Here is a 13,755-nt window from a genome sequence, read left to right as displayed (position 1 = left end):
GTTTTGTTTACATTCCAGATCGTGAAGGTTCACTCAGCTGTTGAATTTCGATGGAAAACTGAGCTGCTTCACGAAACCTTTACTCCCTAAACATCTTAATAACATGCTCAGCGAGCAATCTGTAGTTCAGTGCTCTTCTGTAATTTCTCTGTGCAAATGCTTCAGGCAATTTTCTTCACTTAGTTGCCCCTTAAGATTTAAGTGCTTAGGTTTGTGCGTTGCGAATGTCTCATTTGATTAGTTCCATAGCTAAGACATCTAAAGCGCTGTTCTGTATTTCAAAATATACAGCAAATCACCTACATCAAAGTCTGCTTGCATGCATCCGTCAGCTTAATACAATAATATGCTGCAAAACAAGTCAATTTTCATGTCCAAAATTGTGTCATTTTAATCGGCAATGCCTTATTCAACTATTCTCCTCACTTACTTGTGGAAGATTTCCTAACCACGTGTATGACAGCTGAATGTTAGACTTCATACACATGTGGATTTTTATTGTCCTATAAAACGTTTGACGACTAGTGCTTTCATGTGGGAGAGTGCTGACTAGTAGTTTATTCCATAGCGATCCATTACCAGCTTGAAATGTCTGTTATAAATTGACCTCCTTTGACGGTTGACAGGACATCAACTTGTCCCCCTCAAGAGCAATTGTTCAAACACCTCTGCAAATTCCTTCACCAACTTCGCCATCACAGGGAGGGCAAAGACGAATTTTGAATATGTATTTAGGACCATTAAAATATATTTGAAACCATTATTTAATGATGATTATTGGTACATATTTACGAGACCGATCTTACATAAATTGTCTAAACCTCTTATTATAACATTTATATGAGGAAACGTTTCACACTCAGGCTTGTAAAGCTCGTGAAGGACTGTCTCCATAGTTTCCTGATGATCAGATCTCTGAAATTATTGATATTATTTCATCGTTGTGTGATGTATTGCATGCGGTAGCCAATGATGTGAGTAGTTATAGTCATGATATAATTTCGTTTGGGTCATTTTAATACACTCCTGGAAATTGAAATAAGAACACCGTGAATTCATTGTCCCAGGAAGGGGAAACTTTATTGACACATTCCTGGGGTCAGATATATCACATGATCACACTGACAGAACCACAGGCACATAGACACAGGCAACAGAGCATGCACAATGTCGGCACTAGTACAGTGTATATCCACTTTCGCAGCAATGCAGGCAGCTATTCTCCCATGGAGACGATCGTAGAGATGCTGGATGTAGTCCTGTGGAACGGCTTGCCATGCCATTTCCACCTGGCGCCTCAGTTGGACCAGCGTTCGTGCTGGACGTGCAGACCGCGTGAGACGACGCTTCATCCAGTCCCAAACATGCTCAATGGGGGACAGATCCGGAGATCTTGCTGGCCAGGGTAGTTGACTTACACCTTCTAGAGCACGTTGGGTGGCACGGGATACATGCGGACGTGCATTGTTCTGTTGGAACAGCAAGTTCCCTTGCCGGTCTAGGAATGGTAGAACGATGAGTTCGATGACAGTTTGGATGTACCATGCACTATTCAGTGTCCCCTCGACGATCACCCGTGGTGTACGGCCAGTGTAGGAGATCGCTCCCCACACCATGATGCCGGGCGTTGGCCCTGTGTGCCTCGGTCGTATGCAGTCCTGATTGTGGCGCTCACCTGCACGGCGCCAAACACGCATACGACCATCATTGGCACCAAGGCAGAAGCGACTCTCATCGCTGAAGACGACACGTCTCCATTCGTCCCTCCATTCACGCCTGTCGCGACACCACTGAAGGCGGGCTGCACGATGTTGGGGCGTGAGCGGAAGACGGCCTAACGGTGTGCGGGACCGTAGCCCAGCTTCATGGAGACGGTTGCGAATGGTGCTCGCCGATACCCCAGGAGCAACAGTGTCCCTAATTTGCTGGGAAGTGGCGGTGCGGTCCCCTACGGCACTGCGTAGGATCCTACGGTCTTGGCGTGCATCCGTGCGTCGCTGCGGTCCGGTCCCAGGTCGACGGGCACGTGCACCTTCCGCCGACCACTGGCGACAACATCGATGTACTGTGGAGACCTCACGCCCCACGTGTTGAGCAATTCGGCGGTACGTCCACCCGGCCTCCCGCATGCCCACTATACGCCCTCGCTCAAAGTCCGTCAACTGCACATACGGTTCACGTCCACGCTGTCGCGGCATGCTACCCGTGTTAAAGACTGCGATGGAGCTCCGTATGCCACGGCAAACTGGCTAACACTGACGGCGGCGGTGCACAAATGCTGCGCAGCTAGCGCCATTCGACGGCCAACACCGCGGTTCCTGGTGTGTCCGTTGTGCCGTGCGTGTGATCATTGCTTGTACAGCCCTCTCGCAGTGTCGGGAGCAAGTATGGTGGGTCTGACACACCGGTGTCAATGTGTTCTTTTTTCCATTTCCAGGAGTGTATATACACTGCAGAGATAGCGTGTTCAATCTTCTATGGTGAGTATCATTGCGTTTATCTACTCTGTATGTGTCTTTTAAAAGAGTTTTATAATATTTATGTATTTATTACATTTATAGCCTTTTTTCGTCCTTTTGTATCGCTAAATTTTGTATTTGTACTTGTCATACATAACATTTCAACTATGCTTTGTTCACTTTCGGTAAATACTTTTAATGACATGAAGCTTTGATGAATACTAGCTCTAACAAAGTTGGTGTTCTCTTACATTTTTTGGTCCAAAGCGGTGCTGCATTCTTGGTTAAATGTACAGAATGTCCATAAATGAAGTTGCAGGTTCAAAACGCTGTAGAAAGAGAACAACACCTTAGAACGGCGTCAAATTTGAACAGCAATTATTGACATTAGAGTAACCGTCATAGAAAAAAACTTAACCAAAATTTTCCAAACTGATGGCGCTGTAAGCATAGTAACATAAATGGGTTCACCTACAAACGACACATGAATAGCAAAACAATGACTGTGGTTTGAGTAGCTCATTACACCTTCCATACTGTTCAATGTGTGACTGCTTAAGTGCTTAAGTTCGACAGTCAACATTTACGGTATTGTTAGTTAGGTAAGCCCATGCTCCACGGCAAGATCAGAATACATGAGATGGGAAAAATCAGTTTTTAACTCTCCCTAGGTCAAAATCAGCATAAAAAGCAAAATCACAATGTCTTTTATTTGTCCTAAAACAAAAAACCGCATACAAAGCCAAATCACCTCGCTACCTAACTGTCGTGTGACTGGTGCAAGACAAGTTCAGTTTTCAGTCCACCGTTTTCTGCCACAAGTTGAAATCAAGAAACGTCACATTTCACAACAAATCGAAGTTTTTCACGGGTCATGCTCGCGATACGTTGCACAGAGTATGCATTCAATTCAGTTACATTCGTAATTGGAGTGGTGAGCACATCTTTCAGGTAACCAACAGTCAGAAGTTACATGGGTTAAGATCAAGTGATTTGGAGGGCCAGGCTGTAGGGAAACGACGGCTTATAATGCTACCATTTCTGAAATGCTCCTGCAGCAGCTGCTTCACTGGCTGTGCAGTATGTGAAGGAGCACCATCTTGCAAAAAAAAAAAAAAATGCTGCTGTTGAAGGGTTGTAATGACGTTGGTGCACGAAAGAATCTACTAGCGTTTACCAGTGACGGTACAGCCCACACCACACAGTAATCTGTTGGGAAAGGAAGGGGACTGGTTGATGTTCATGCAGATTTTCCATTGTCCGCATTCCGCAATGACGGAAATGGGTTTTGTCTGTACACAGAATAATCCATGGCCTTTCATTGTCCACATCTATGCAAGCAAGGAATTTCAGAGTCAAAACCTTTTGCCGACAGGTCAGCAGGAAGCAGCTCCTGAAGCTGGGTGATATTCCATGGCTAGCAAGCAGGATGTTTCGTATGATTTTATGCACCATCGTCACAGACATCTACAAAGTTCAGGCGATTCTCCATGTATTGTATGTTTGCACACCACCGTTTCCTGCATTATTTTGCCCACATCTTCAACAGATGTAGGATCAGCTGCTCTCCTCCCTCTGTCACTTCAAAATAATTTGTCCTTACGAATTTTCTAATATTTTCTCCATATGCTTAGCATAAATATGAGCACTGCCTATTTTTCATGCCTTTGAGCGTTAAGGACGCAATCACCATTGTTGTAAAAGGCAGTATATGAACCTTCATGGAGTAAGTCATGTTGGATGTCTCGGAAACAAATTAAAAAACAGCCATATGACGCACTTTCGTTGGTGTGCACAGACTGATGCTTACAGCACCATCTGCTGGTCAAATTTTCGACAATTTTTTTTTTTGTTCCTTGGCGTTTCTCACTGCATCAGTAATATTCTGTGCAAATTTGATATCATTCTTAGCTGTGGTTCTCTTTTTAGAGTCTTTTGGAACTGGAACTTTAATTAATGACACCCTGTATTGTGGCTACCTAACACTCTAATGGTGTTGAATTCCAATCTCATATGTCAGTTTATTCACGCAGCAACATCTTAGATCAATTTATATTTAAGATGTGGCCTGAAATTAATTTTCCAATCTTTCTTCACCTAATATTTTACTAATGAAATGTATTATAATGGTAATAACTTCACATTTGTTTCGTATCGAGTTAACGATAGTATTCTTTCACTCTCCTGTAAAAATTAATTTTTTGACAATCGACACTGCTGTTCAACATTATCGCTATATGGCCCATCTTTGCTGACCTCGTATGTGGTATCTACCTTTCTATCACTGCGTTCGTCAAAGTAATTCATAGTTGTGTTTCCTTCTTCTTTTTCTTCTTCGTCTACTCTTATACAATTCCAGAATTTCTTGTGCCATTCCAGACTTTCACTTGTGGTTTTAAATGTTTCTCAGACAGATTCTTCTCTTTGCAACTGTTGTAATTTTAGCAATCATTAATTTGATCAAATAGCCTTTTGCATATCAAAAAATTTATTAATGGTCATCGATATGATGCAGTCCGCTAAACTGTTTTCGACATAACACACAACATTATATAATGCAAAAATACATCATATCTATGGCCTTGAAGAAAATAAATGCATCCATTGGTACTGTATTGGCTTCTTGAACTCTGTCATTTAACATCTCACATTTTCTAGCTATTGCCTCGATAAGACTTCCCATTTCCTTTAATTCTGCGTTGATGGTATCGATTTTTCTGTCAATGTATAGACAAATGCGGTTTGTACATTAGAAAACAGTGTATGACATGTGTGAATATTATTGCCTCAGTAAATGTCTGATAGGTTACCTGTAATAGCTGGTATTTGGACTGAAATAGTGCTTCTAACTATTTCAGCCCAACCTATGCTTTTGAATATATAAATTTCAGCCCAATTACCGGATATTACAAGGAACCTATCAGACATTTAGTGAAGCAGTAACATTCCACCACCTTAGAAAGTAAATCCAAGCAGTATTTTCATGTTTGATCATGCCATAGCAAAAAAAAAAAAGGAGAATGTCTTTTATTTGCACCAGATATAATCCAGGATTCTGAAGTAGCTGGTTAGGGATACTGAGAATCTTGTGATTACATTCAGACGGGACAGAATGAATTTAAAACATATTTACTAAGCTCACATAGGAACCAACATTATATATATATATATAGTGTGTGTGTTTGAAGTTGGTCCCCTCAGTATATGTTAATTGTGACAGAAAAACTTTAGTCTTCCTGAAATCAGTAGGCCTGCTAGAAAAGCACTTATATTATCACAAAGTAGCGAACTATTTTTCTGCTTCTCCTGGTTAACAGTACCACTGCAGGACCAGTCATTTCTACAAGGCTTATGTGAGGAGGTGCTTCATCCGCTGATTGATGGTGACAACTATACAATTACATTAGTGTACAGGGAGCTTTTGTAGCTACAATTCTTTGTTTATATACCCTTACATACATTAGGCTATATGAAGGTAGTGACGAAAGACTGTAGTTATGTGCCTACATTTAGTTCATAAATCTTCGTGTACTGATGTGCAACATGAATAGTAGAGTTGACTGAAGACTTCTTCTGGTCGGTGAGGCGTTTTGGACGCCGTCTCCAATGGTTTGCTCCACATTCTCTTGTAGATTCGATAGTCACATGGTTGTCAGCTTTGTCAGTAGTCTAGAGCATATTGAGTTGCGTGACTGAAATACATGAAATTTTTAAACGCGCTTTCCTGTAAATCAGTGCCCTCGCCCTCACAAAATATTTTAATTGTTGACGGGAATTTTTCTTCTGTGATAGCATGATCACTGAAAACAACTTACGGGGAGAGAATGTTTCTATGAAATAAAGTAGAAATATGTAGTGAGACACTACATAGACGATTCCACTTCTCTAGGAATAATACTACTTGAACGTCGCTACCTCATTGGTTTTCAGAGACCACCGCTGGATAAAACTCGTTCCCGATACCATTGCCATGATGACCTGCTTAAGGGCGCTCTTCCTTAAGCTGCAACTGAGCTTAAACAGCATAATTTCCACATGAGGCAACTGTAGTCTATTACAATTCGACATGATTTACCTTCGATAATTCTCATATGCCTGGATAATCGATTTATCGATAGCTGTTAATATATACGTGGCAGCAATATACGTAATGTTTAAAAGGAAAGACTTATGCTGAAAAATATGGTATCTATACCCGTTTTATTTTAATGTATGACTGTCGACTAATTTTCTCTCCTTTTTCTCTGTGAAGTTACTAACACACTCATTTGTTTATTAGAATTATTACAACAAACGTTTTTGGTATCCCACCAAGCCCACTGCCAGAAGATGCGCTATGTGACAGTCTTATATCTTCCGCATTGTGCCTCACGCCACATTCATAGCTTGCTGACAGTCGCACATTGAGTATCATAGATGCCATAAAGCTGGCGCCCTAAGTGAGTACATCATGCCTACGACATGTTACTTGAACAAACCGCATTGTCTTATATGTGTAATGTTGTTCAGTACACTTTTCAGCCAGATATGCAGATAATGATCATGTTCTTTCTGCTATACAGAGTGAACATAATAAAACCGAGAAAGTGCAGGGACGTATTTCTGACTAGAAATGGAGGAAACAGGGTCCTATGATCATGAGTCCGGAAATGTATCAGTGCCATGGCAGATGGCGCTGACGAATGAAGGTTCTTCTGGCAGTGTGCCATGTGTTCCTTGCGTGTCGCAGACTGTGTGATCGACCCAGAATACTATAAGCAGCAGAATAGTCAATTATCAATGTCAGGAAGGAGCCAAGATGGTATTTGTGTACGGCCAAGCCGATGGAAACGGTCGTGAGACAGCGTGTCAATACCAAAACAATTACCCTCACAGAGACCAACCACATTACACTTCAGTCCCTTTTTGGGCGTTTGTGTGATCATGGATCCTTTCAGGTAGACGAACGTGCAGCAAGGGGGATCTGGAGGAAGAGGTTGTACAGGATATTGACGTGAACGCTACTGCAAGCTCCAGGCAAGTTACCTGGCAACACGATGTAAGCCAAACTACGTCTATCCTCCATAACCGCTACTATCTCATCACTTGCCACGAGTGCAAGGATTATTAGTAGCGGATATCCCTCTATAGGGAGAATTTTGTCTACAGTGTTTGCGCCACAGTATCGTAGTGATGGGATTTCTGTCATCAGTCCTCTTTACCGACGAAACAATTTTTACCAGAATGGACATCATCAATCTGCATAATGGTCATCTGTGGGCTATAGATAATCCTCGGGTAATGACTGATGTGTCTCATAAGCATCAGCTCAGCATTAATGTGTCAGTAGGGATTCTTGGCAATCACATAATTGAATCGGTTATTATTCCAGACATACCTGGACTTCCTGGAGAATACTTTGCCTGGGTCGTTTCAGAATGTGACTCTGGCAATACGACAGGTTATATGGATTCTGCATGACAGACCACCATCCAACTTCTGCATTACGGTTCGCTGACACCTAAACAACATCATCCCCAGTCGCTGGGTAGGATTCGGAAGCCCTGTAGCATGGCCTGCTGTTTCACCGGACTTATGTCACCTAAATTTTTACCTCTGAGGGCGTCTCAAAATCACCTTGTATGCTGATGTGCAAGCCCTTCAACAGCGTATTCATTACACCTATGATGCTATTCGGAGAGAGGCCGCCACATGCAAAAAGAGCGGCAATTTATGATGCGACATGTAAACGTGTGCATTGCATCCATGGAAGCCACTTTAAACATTTGTTGTGACATGGATGCGATACAGCTCTGTACTGTGTTCCTCGACGATTTGTTGTCGTTGCACACACACCGTCCATTTCGGGACACATGTTCATAGAACCTTCTTTCCTCTTTTTCCTGTCAGGAATCCGCCACTGTTGTTTGTCGATTTTATTAATATACACACTGTATATGTTAACTCTACAGATGTTTGAATGCACACCATTCGTTATGCGTTTCACTTCATCTTAATAGGCGGCGTATATACGCACGCCATTCTTTACGTTTACACGTTTTAGGTGGCTTATTTACACATCGTCACCCTCCATTCATTACATTATTATTCATTTTAGGCAGTATATGTGCACATTGTCGTACGCTATTCATTAGGTTTTTGATTATTTTACTTCACCTTAATAGATGTCGCATTTACACATCATATTGACGTGTTGGAGCTTGGAATGTCAATGCTCAGCTAATGTTGAAGGGTACACAAATATGCTGCCTAAGTCAGATAGAGAAGTGTGCATACTTACACAGTGTGTAAACAAACGTATCGTCACCTTAATTATCTATTAATAGGTCGTTTTTCTTATAAATATTTGCCTGTTTCCTGCGTTTTGGAGGCTGTGGTCTCCTCCATACAGAGCACTGACCTTGAATGATCCTTGTTGGATGAAAGCGAAACGAGGGTGTGGGGAAGCTTCATTTCGTTTTGCATGCAGGTCGATCTACACTCTACTCTCAATTCCTCCTTCGTCGCTCTCTGCCTGAGCCGACGATAATATGTGTCACCAGCGACTTTGAATATGACATGAAAAACTGCGTCTCCTATACTATGATGCTGGAAAGTGCTGACTGTACTGTTCCCGTACTGACAAAGATAGCGTAGTAGCATATCCTACCCCATCAGCTCTCTTGTAATATTGTACGGCTCAATGAGACAATTAGTTAAGTGCCCCTAACCAGACATTCATTCAGAAGCGTTACTAATGAGATGAGTTATGAACAGTATGTGAGTACGTAGAATTTCAGCCAAATTAAGTAGAAACTGAATCTAAACTTTTGAATTTCAAATGCTTTTAAGTAGCAATGACAATATACCATGCTGAAGTCATTAACGACTTGTAGTCACACATTCCAAATATCTCGCATGCGCTCGTTTGTGTACAAATATTAGCAACCCTTTTAATGTTACGATTATCGTATACTTTTACCCTCTCCATTTTATGCCATTAATTATAATAAAATCCACATTAGCGAGATTTATGAAGATGTTTCCCACTAACTGATAAAGAAATTAACCAAGAAAGAAATTAAATCGTCTATTTGCAAAAAGGTATTTCCTTTCCTATTGCTTCTAAGTTACAACAATTTAGAGAATTGACGTCATTTGCAAGAAACAATTTTTGCACATGTAATTCAATAATTTTGGTAATCTGGCACATAAATGCATTTGAGTAAAATAAGGATGAAAGATGTGCAACGTTTGTTTGTTGTAACCAGAATAACAATGATAAGCTAATAGTCTTGCAATTAATGCCATAATACTGAATAAGCTGATAGCTGTATCTACATAGAAACTCTGTAAGCCACTGTTGAGTATATGACGGAGACTTCTTTGTACCATTATTAGTAGCTCCTTACAACAATTGACTTTCGTATTAAGTGAGTAGAAAGTGTCTGTACATACCTCAATACGTGACGTATTCTTTCTTATCTGTATGCGTGATATACGATGCGAAATTATTGCACAGTCTTAGCACCAGCGCTCTACACCTAATAATCAGGTTACATATGACCGACGTTGACTTTATTCCAAAGGTTACCACTTAAATGAACGTCTCTGTTGTGCTTTCATATGGCATGTTCGGTCCTTAACGATCCTGGATGGGCGTATCTAAGTTAATTTTATATGTGCTCTTACGTCTGCATGTTGGTTTCTGCCATCTTTGGAGTAGAATTTCAGGATTAATTACGACAGTACCTTGTATGCTTTCTACTTCACAGATCTAACAGATTTTCTCAGAATGTCCTCATCAAACTAGTCATCCATTCGCCTTCCACGCTGATGACTTTACAAGTGCATACCATATTATATTTCTACGTCGTATTATTCATACATATTTAAATTGTGTGGCAGATTCCAGAGGTTTACAAATAATTTGGCAAATGGGCACTAGCCAAATCCTTGACTTTACGATGCTATGTGTGTTGAATTTAATCGAAGTAAAAGGTTCATTCAAGGAGATCCGTCATTATACATAGCTAACAGAAATACTGCCCAGTCTTTATTTTCCTACAGTTGTCTGGCGAAATTGCTTTGATGCAAACGATAGTATAATCAGAGACTAATGTTTTAAGAAAGAAAACATGGCCGTTTCGCTACGAAAATATGTGATCTAGTGCGCAACTGGATTGTACTTGTGCTACACATGCACCTGAGAGCTACGTGTGCCTTTACATATGTAGTGACTATTTTTTGAAATGTGATGTGAAGCTAGAGGCTATTGAGAACTGCTGGAAAATGACCAATAGTCGAAATTAGCTAATTACGAGTATATGGACAATAGAAATATTCAGGCTATTTGAACCATGTTACCTTTTTAAGTATCAATGTCATTTATTTTGAGGACTTGGTTTCTCAAAGTTTGTAAATATCTAAAGATAGTTAACTAATCCTTTACCATGCAAACAGCGCTGCACATAGGATGGAACCTGAATGTAGATTGGAAACTGGGGTAACGAATCAAATTTCATCTGCAGCGCTTGATGTTTCTAAAATGTGACTTCCTGTAACTAACAGTCTTATTTTTACTAGTTTGAACGTGACTTTCCTTAATACGAATCTTCTGCCTGCCAACAGCTCCACTCGCGTACGCACACAGGAGAAAAGCCACACATGTGCGCACAGTGCGGGAAGCGGTTCAGCCAACGCCGGAACTACCGCTACCACCTGTCGCTACACTCCGGTTCGAGAGAGTTCGAGGCATCGTGTCCGGTGTGTGCCAAAGTGTTCAGCGACCGGGGCTACCTGAGCTCCCACATGAAGATCCACCGCGACCAGCGCGAGTACGCCTGTACCGAGTGCGGGAGGCGGTTCAACCAGCGCGTCGCCTACAACACGCACGTGCGTACACACACCGGAGAGCGGGCGCACCGCTGCACCGTCTGCGGCGAGACCTTCTATCGCAAGGCGCTGCTCAGGCAGCATATGGAGAACCACACCAAAGAGAAGCCCCTAGCCTGTCTGGTACACAAATCACTTTCTTCTTTTATGCCTTAAGGTATACTTCGACTCTCTCTCTCTCTCTCTCCCTCTCTCTCTCTCTCTCTGTGTGTGTGTGTGTGTGTGTGTGTGTGAGTGTGTGTGTGATTCTTTCACACCGATATACAAACACACAATTTACCTCATCTGAAACGCAATAACGGCAATTTGTGTGAATTTTGACCAACGAGATCAAAAGATAAAGGACTGAATAGAAATACCGGGTGATCAAAAAGTCAGTATAAATTTGAAAACTTAATAAACCACGGAATAATGTAGATAGAGAGGTAAAAATTGACACACGTGCTTGGAATGACATCGGGTTTTATTAGAACAAAAAAAAACACACTTCACAAAATGTCCGACAGATGGCGCTGAACAGCAAAACGTCAGTGACTGTGCATGACACTCGTGTATAAAAGGAGCTGTAATGAGAGAGAGAATCAGATGCGCCAGTAGTCGCAGCATTTTCACGTTACCTGAAAAGGCGCTTTTAGTGAAGCTGTACTATCAGAATGGGGAATGTGCTAGTTCAGCGTTACGATTCTATCGCCATAGGAAGGGGATTCGAACGGGTAAAGATCTGTTGACAAATGCAGCTGTCGCGAGAATGATTTCGAAGTTCGAAGCCACGGGTTGTTTGGACGATAGACCCCGTAGTGGCCGACCGAGCACAAGACGTAATGCTGCTGAGACAGTTCAGGAAGAAATGGAGACTGTAGTGGGTTCGTCTATGCACGCGGAAGTCATCGCTCGTGCAGTCGCACGTCGCACCCGCAATCCATACACTACTGTTTGGTTGGCACTTCGGCGTACCCTCCGATGCTATCCGTGCAAAATCCATCGGCATCATGAAATGTTATCTGGCGATTTAGTGAAGCGAAGGGCATTTGCGGTGTGGGCGTTTCAAATGATGGCGGAAGATGGCGATTAGTTGAGTAACGTGTTATGGACCGACGAAGCTCATTTTACGCTCCGAGGGTCTGTCAACGCCCATAACTGCAGAATTTTGTCTACCGAAAATCCTAGAACTGTCGTGGAAACTCCATTGCACGACGAGAAAGTTACGGTATGGGTTGGATTTACCACATCTACCGTTATCGGGCCTTTTTTCTTCGAGGAAATGCGTTATTCTGGTTTTGTAACTGCTACCGTGACGGGTGAGAGGTACGCCGATATGTTACAGAATCGCATCATCTCCAGCCTGGCTGATAACTATCTTCTAGAACGTACGATGTTTATGCAGGATGGCGCTCCACCCCATAGACGCGTGAAAGGTCTCTTGCGCGCGTCGTTTGGTGATGATCGTGTGCTGAGCCGCCACTTTCGTCATGCTTGCCTCTCAGGTCCCCAGACCTCAGTCCGTGCATTTATTGGCTTTGGGGTTACCTGAACTCGGAAGTGTATCGTGATCGACCGACATCTCTAGAGACGCTGAAAGACAACATCCGACGCCAATGCCTCACCATAACTCCGGACATGCTTTATAGTGCTGTTCAAAACATTATTCCTCGACTACAGCTGTTATTGAGGAATGATGGTGGACATATTGAGCGTTTCCTGTGAAGAACATCATCTTTGTTTTATCGTGCTTTCTTATGCTAATTATTGGTATTCTGACCAGATGAAGCGCCATGTGTCGACCATTTTTTGAACTTCTGTATATTTTGTTGTTGTTGTTGTTGTAATAAAACCCCATGTCATTCCAAGCATGTGTGTCAATTTGTACCTCTCTCTCTACATTATTCCGTGATTTATTCAGTTTTCAAATTTATACTGACTTTTTGATCACCCGGTATAATAGAGATTTGTTGCCATTCTGTACACTTAGGGAAATGTAAACTTATTTATTGTGTACAAACTGTTCTGTGAGTGAGTGACAGCAAACAATGAATATGACAATCTACTGTAGAACATAAACAGAGCCAAACGTTGCAACAACGCACAAAACATTGAAAGACATTGGGAGAAAATGGAAACCGTCCTCGACGTTGAAGCATATCAACAATGCCACTACGTGAAGGGGAAGGAGCGCATTTCTACTGAATGAACTTCTAACCGATGAAATCCACTACTTGACCAACCAACACAAAAAGGATAGGTCATTGCTTTGACGGTGTTCATTCACCAAAGTTACTGGATAATGCGACAGAAATAATCCTTATACGCCAAACTAGCATTGGGTGAACTACTATAAGAGGGAAAAGTGCTTGCCACCTGCAAAATAACAGATGAATTACAAGAAACTGCATTTAACAATATTTACAGATATCTGGGTAAGTAT

The 13,755-nt window shown here is 41.9% G+C and overlaps 1 protein-coding gene across 1 annotated transcript in view; it reads left to right on the top strand.

Annotated features, from left to right (window-relative positions):
• The window catches only part of LOC126413179 (zinc finger protein 2-like), a 92,783-nt gene that overhangs the window by 70,855 nt on the left and 8,173 nt on the right, over positions 1 to 13,755 (top strand). Inside the window, exon 3 of the mRNA XM_050083075.1 lies at positions 11,070 to 11,456. Within this exon, the coding sequence (XP_049939032.1) occupies positions 11,070 to 11,456 (387 nt within the window). The remainder of the gene's footprint in view (positions 1 to 11,069; positions 11,457 to 13,755) is intronic.

The sequence above is a fragment of the Schistocerca serialis genome, chromosome 7, assembly GCF_023864345.2.
Source record: "Schistocerca serialis cubense isolate TAMUIC-IGC-003099 chromosome 7, iqSchSeri2.2, whole genome shotgun sequence".
NCBI lineage: Eukaryota > Metazoa > Arthropoda > Insecta > Orthoptera > Acrididae > Schistocerca > Schistocerca serialis.
The sequence above is the reverse complement of the archived record's forward strand: the minus strand, read 5'-3'. Positions and strand labels throughout refer to the sequence as shown.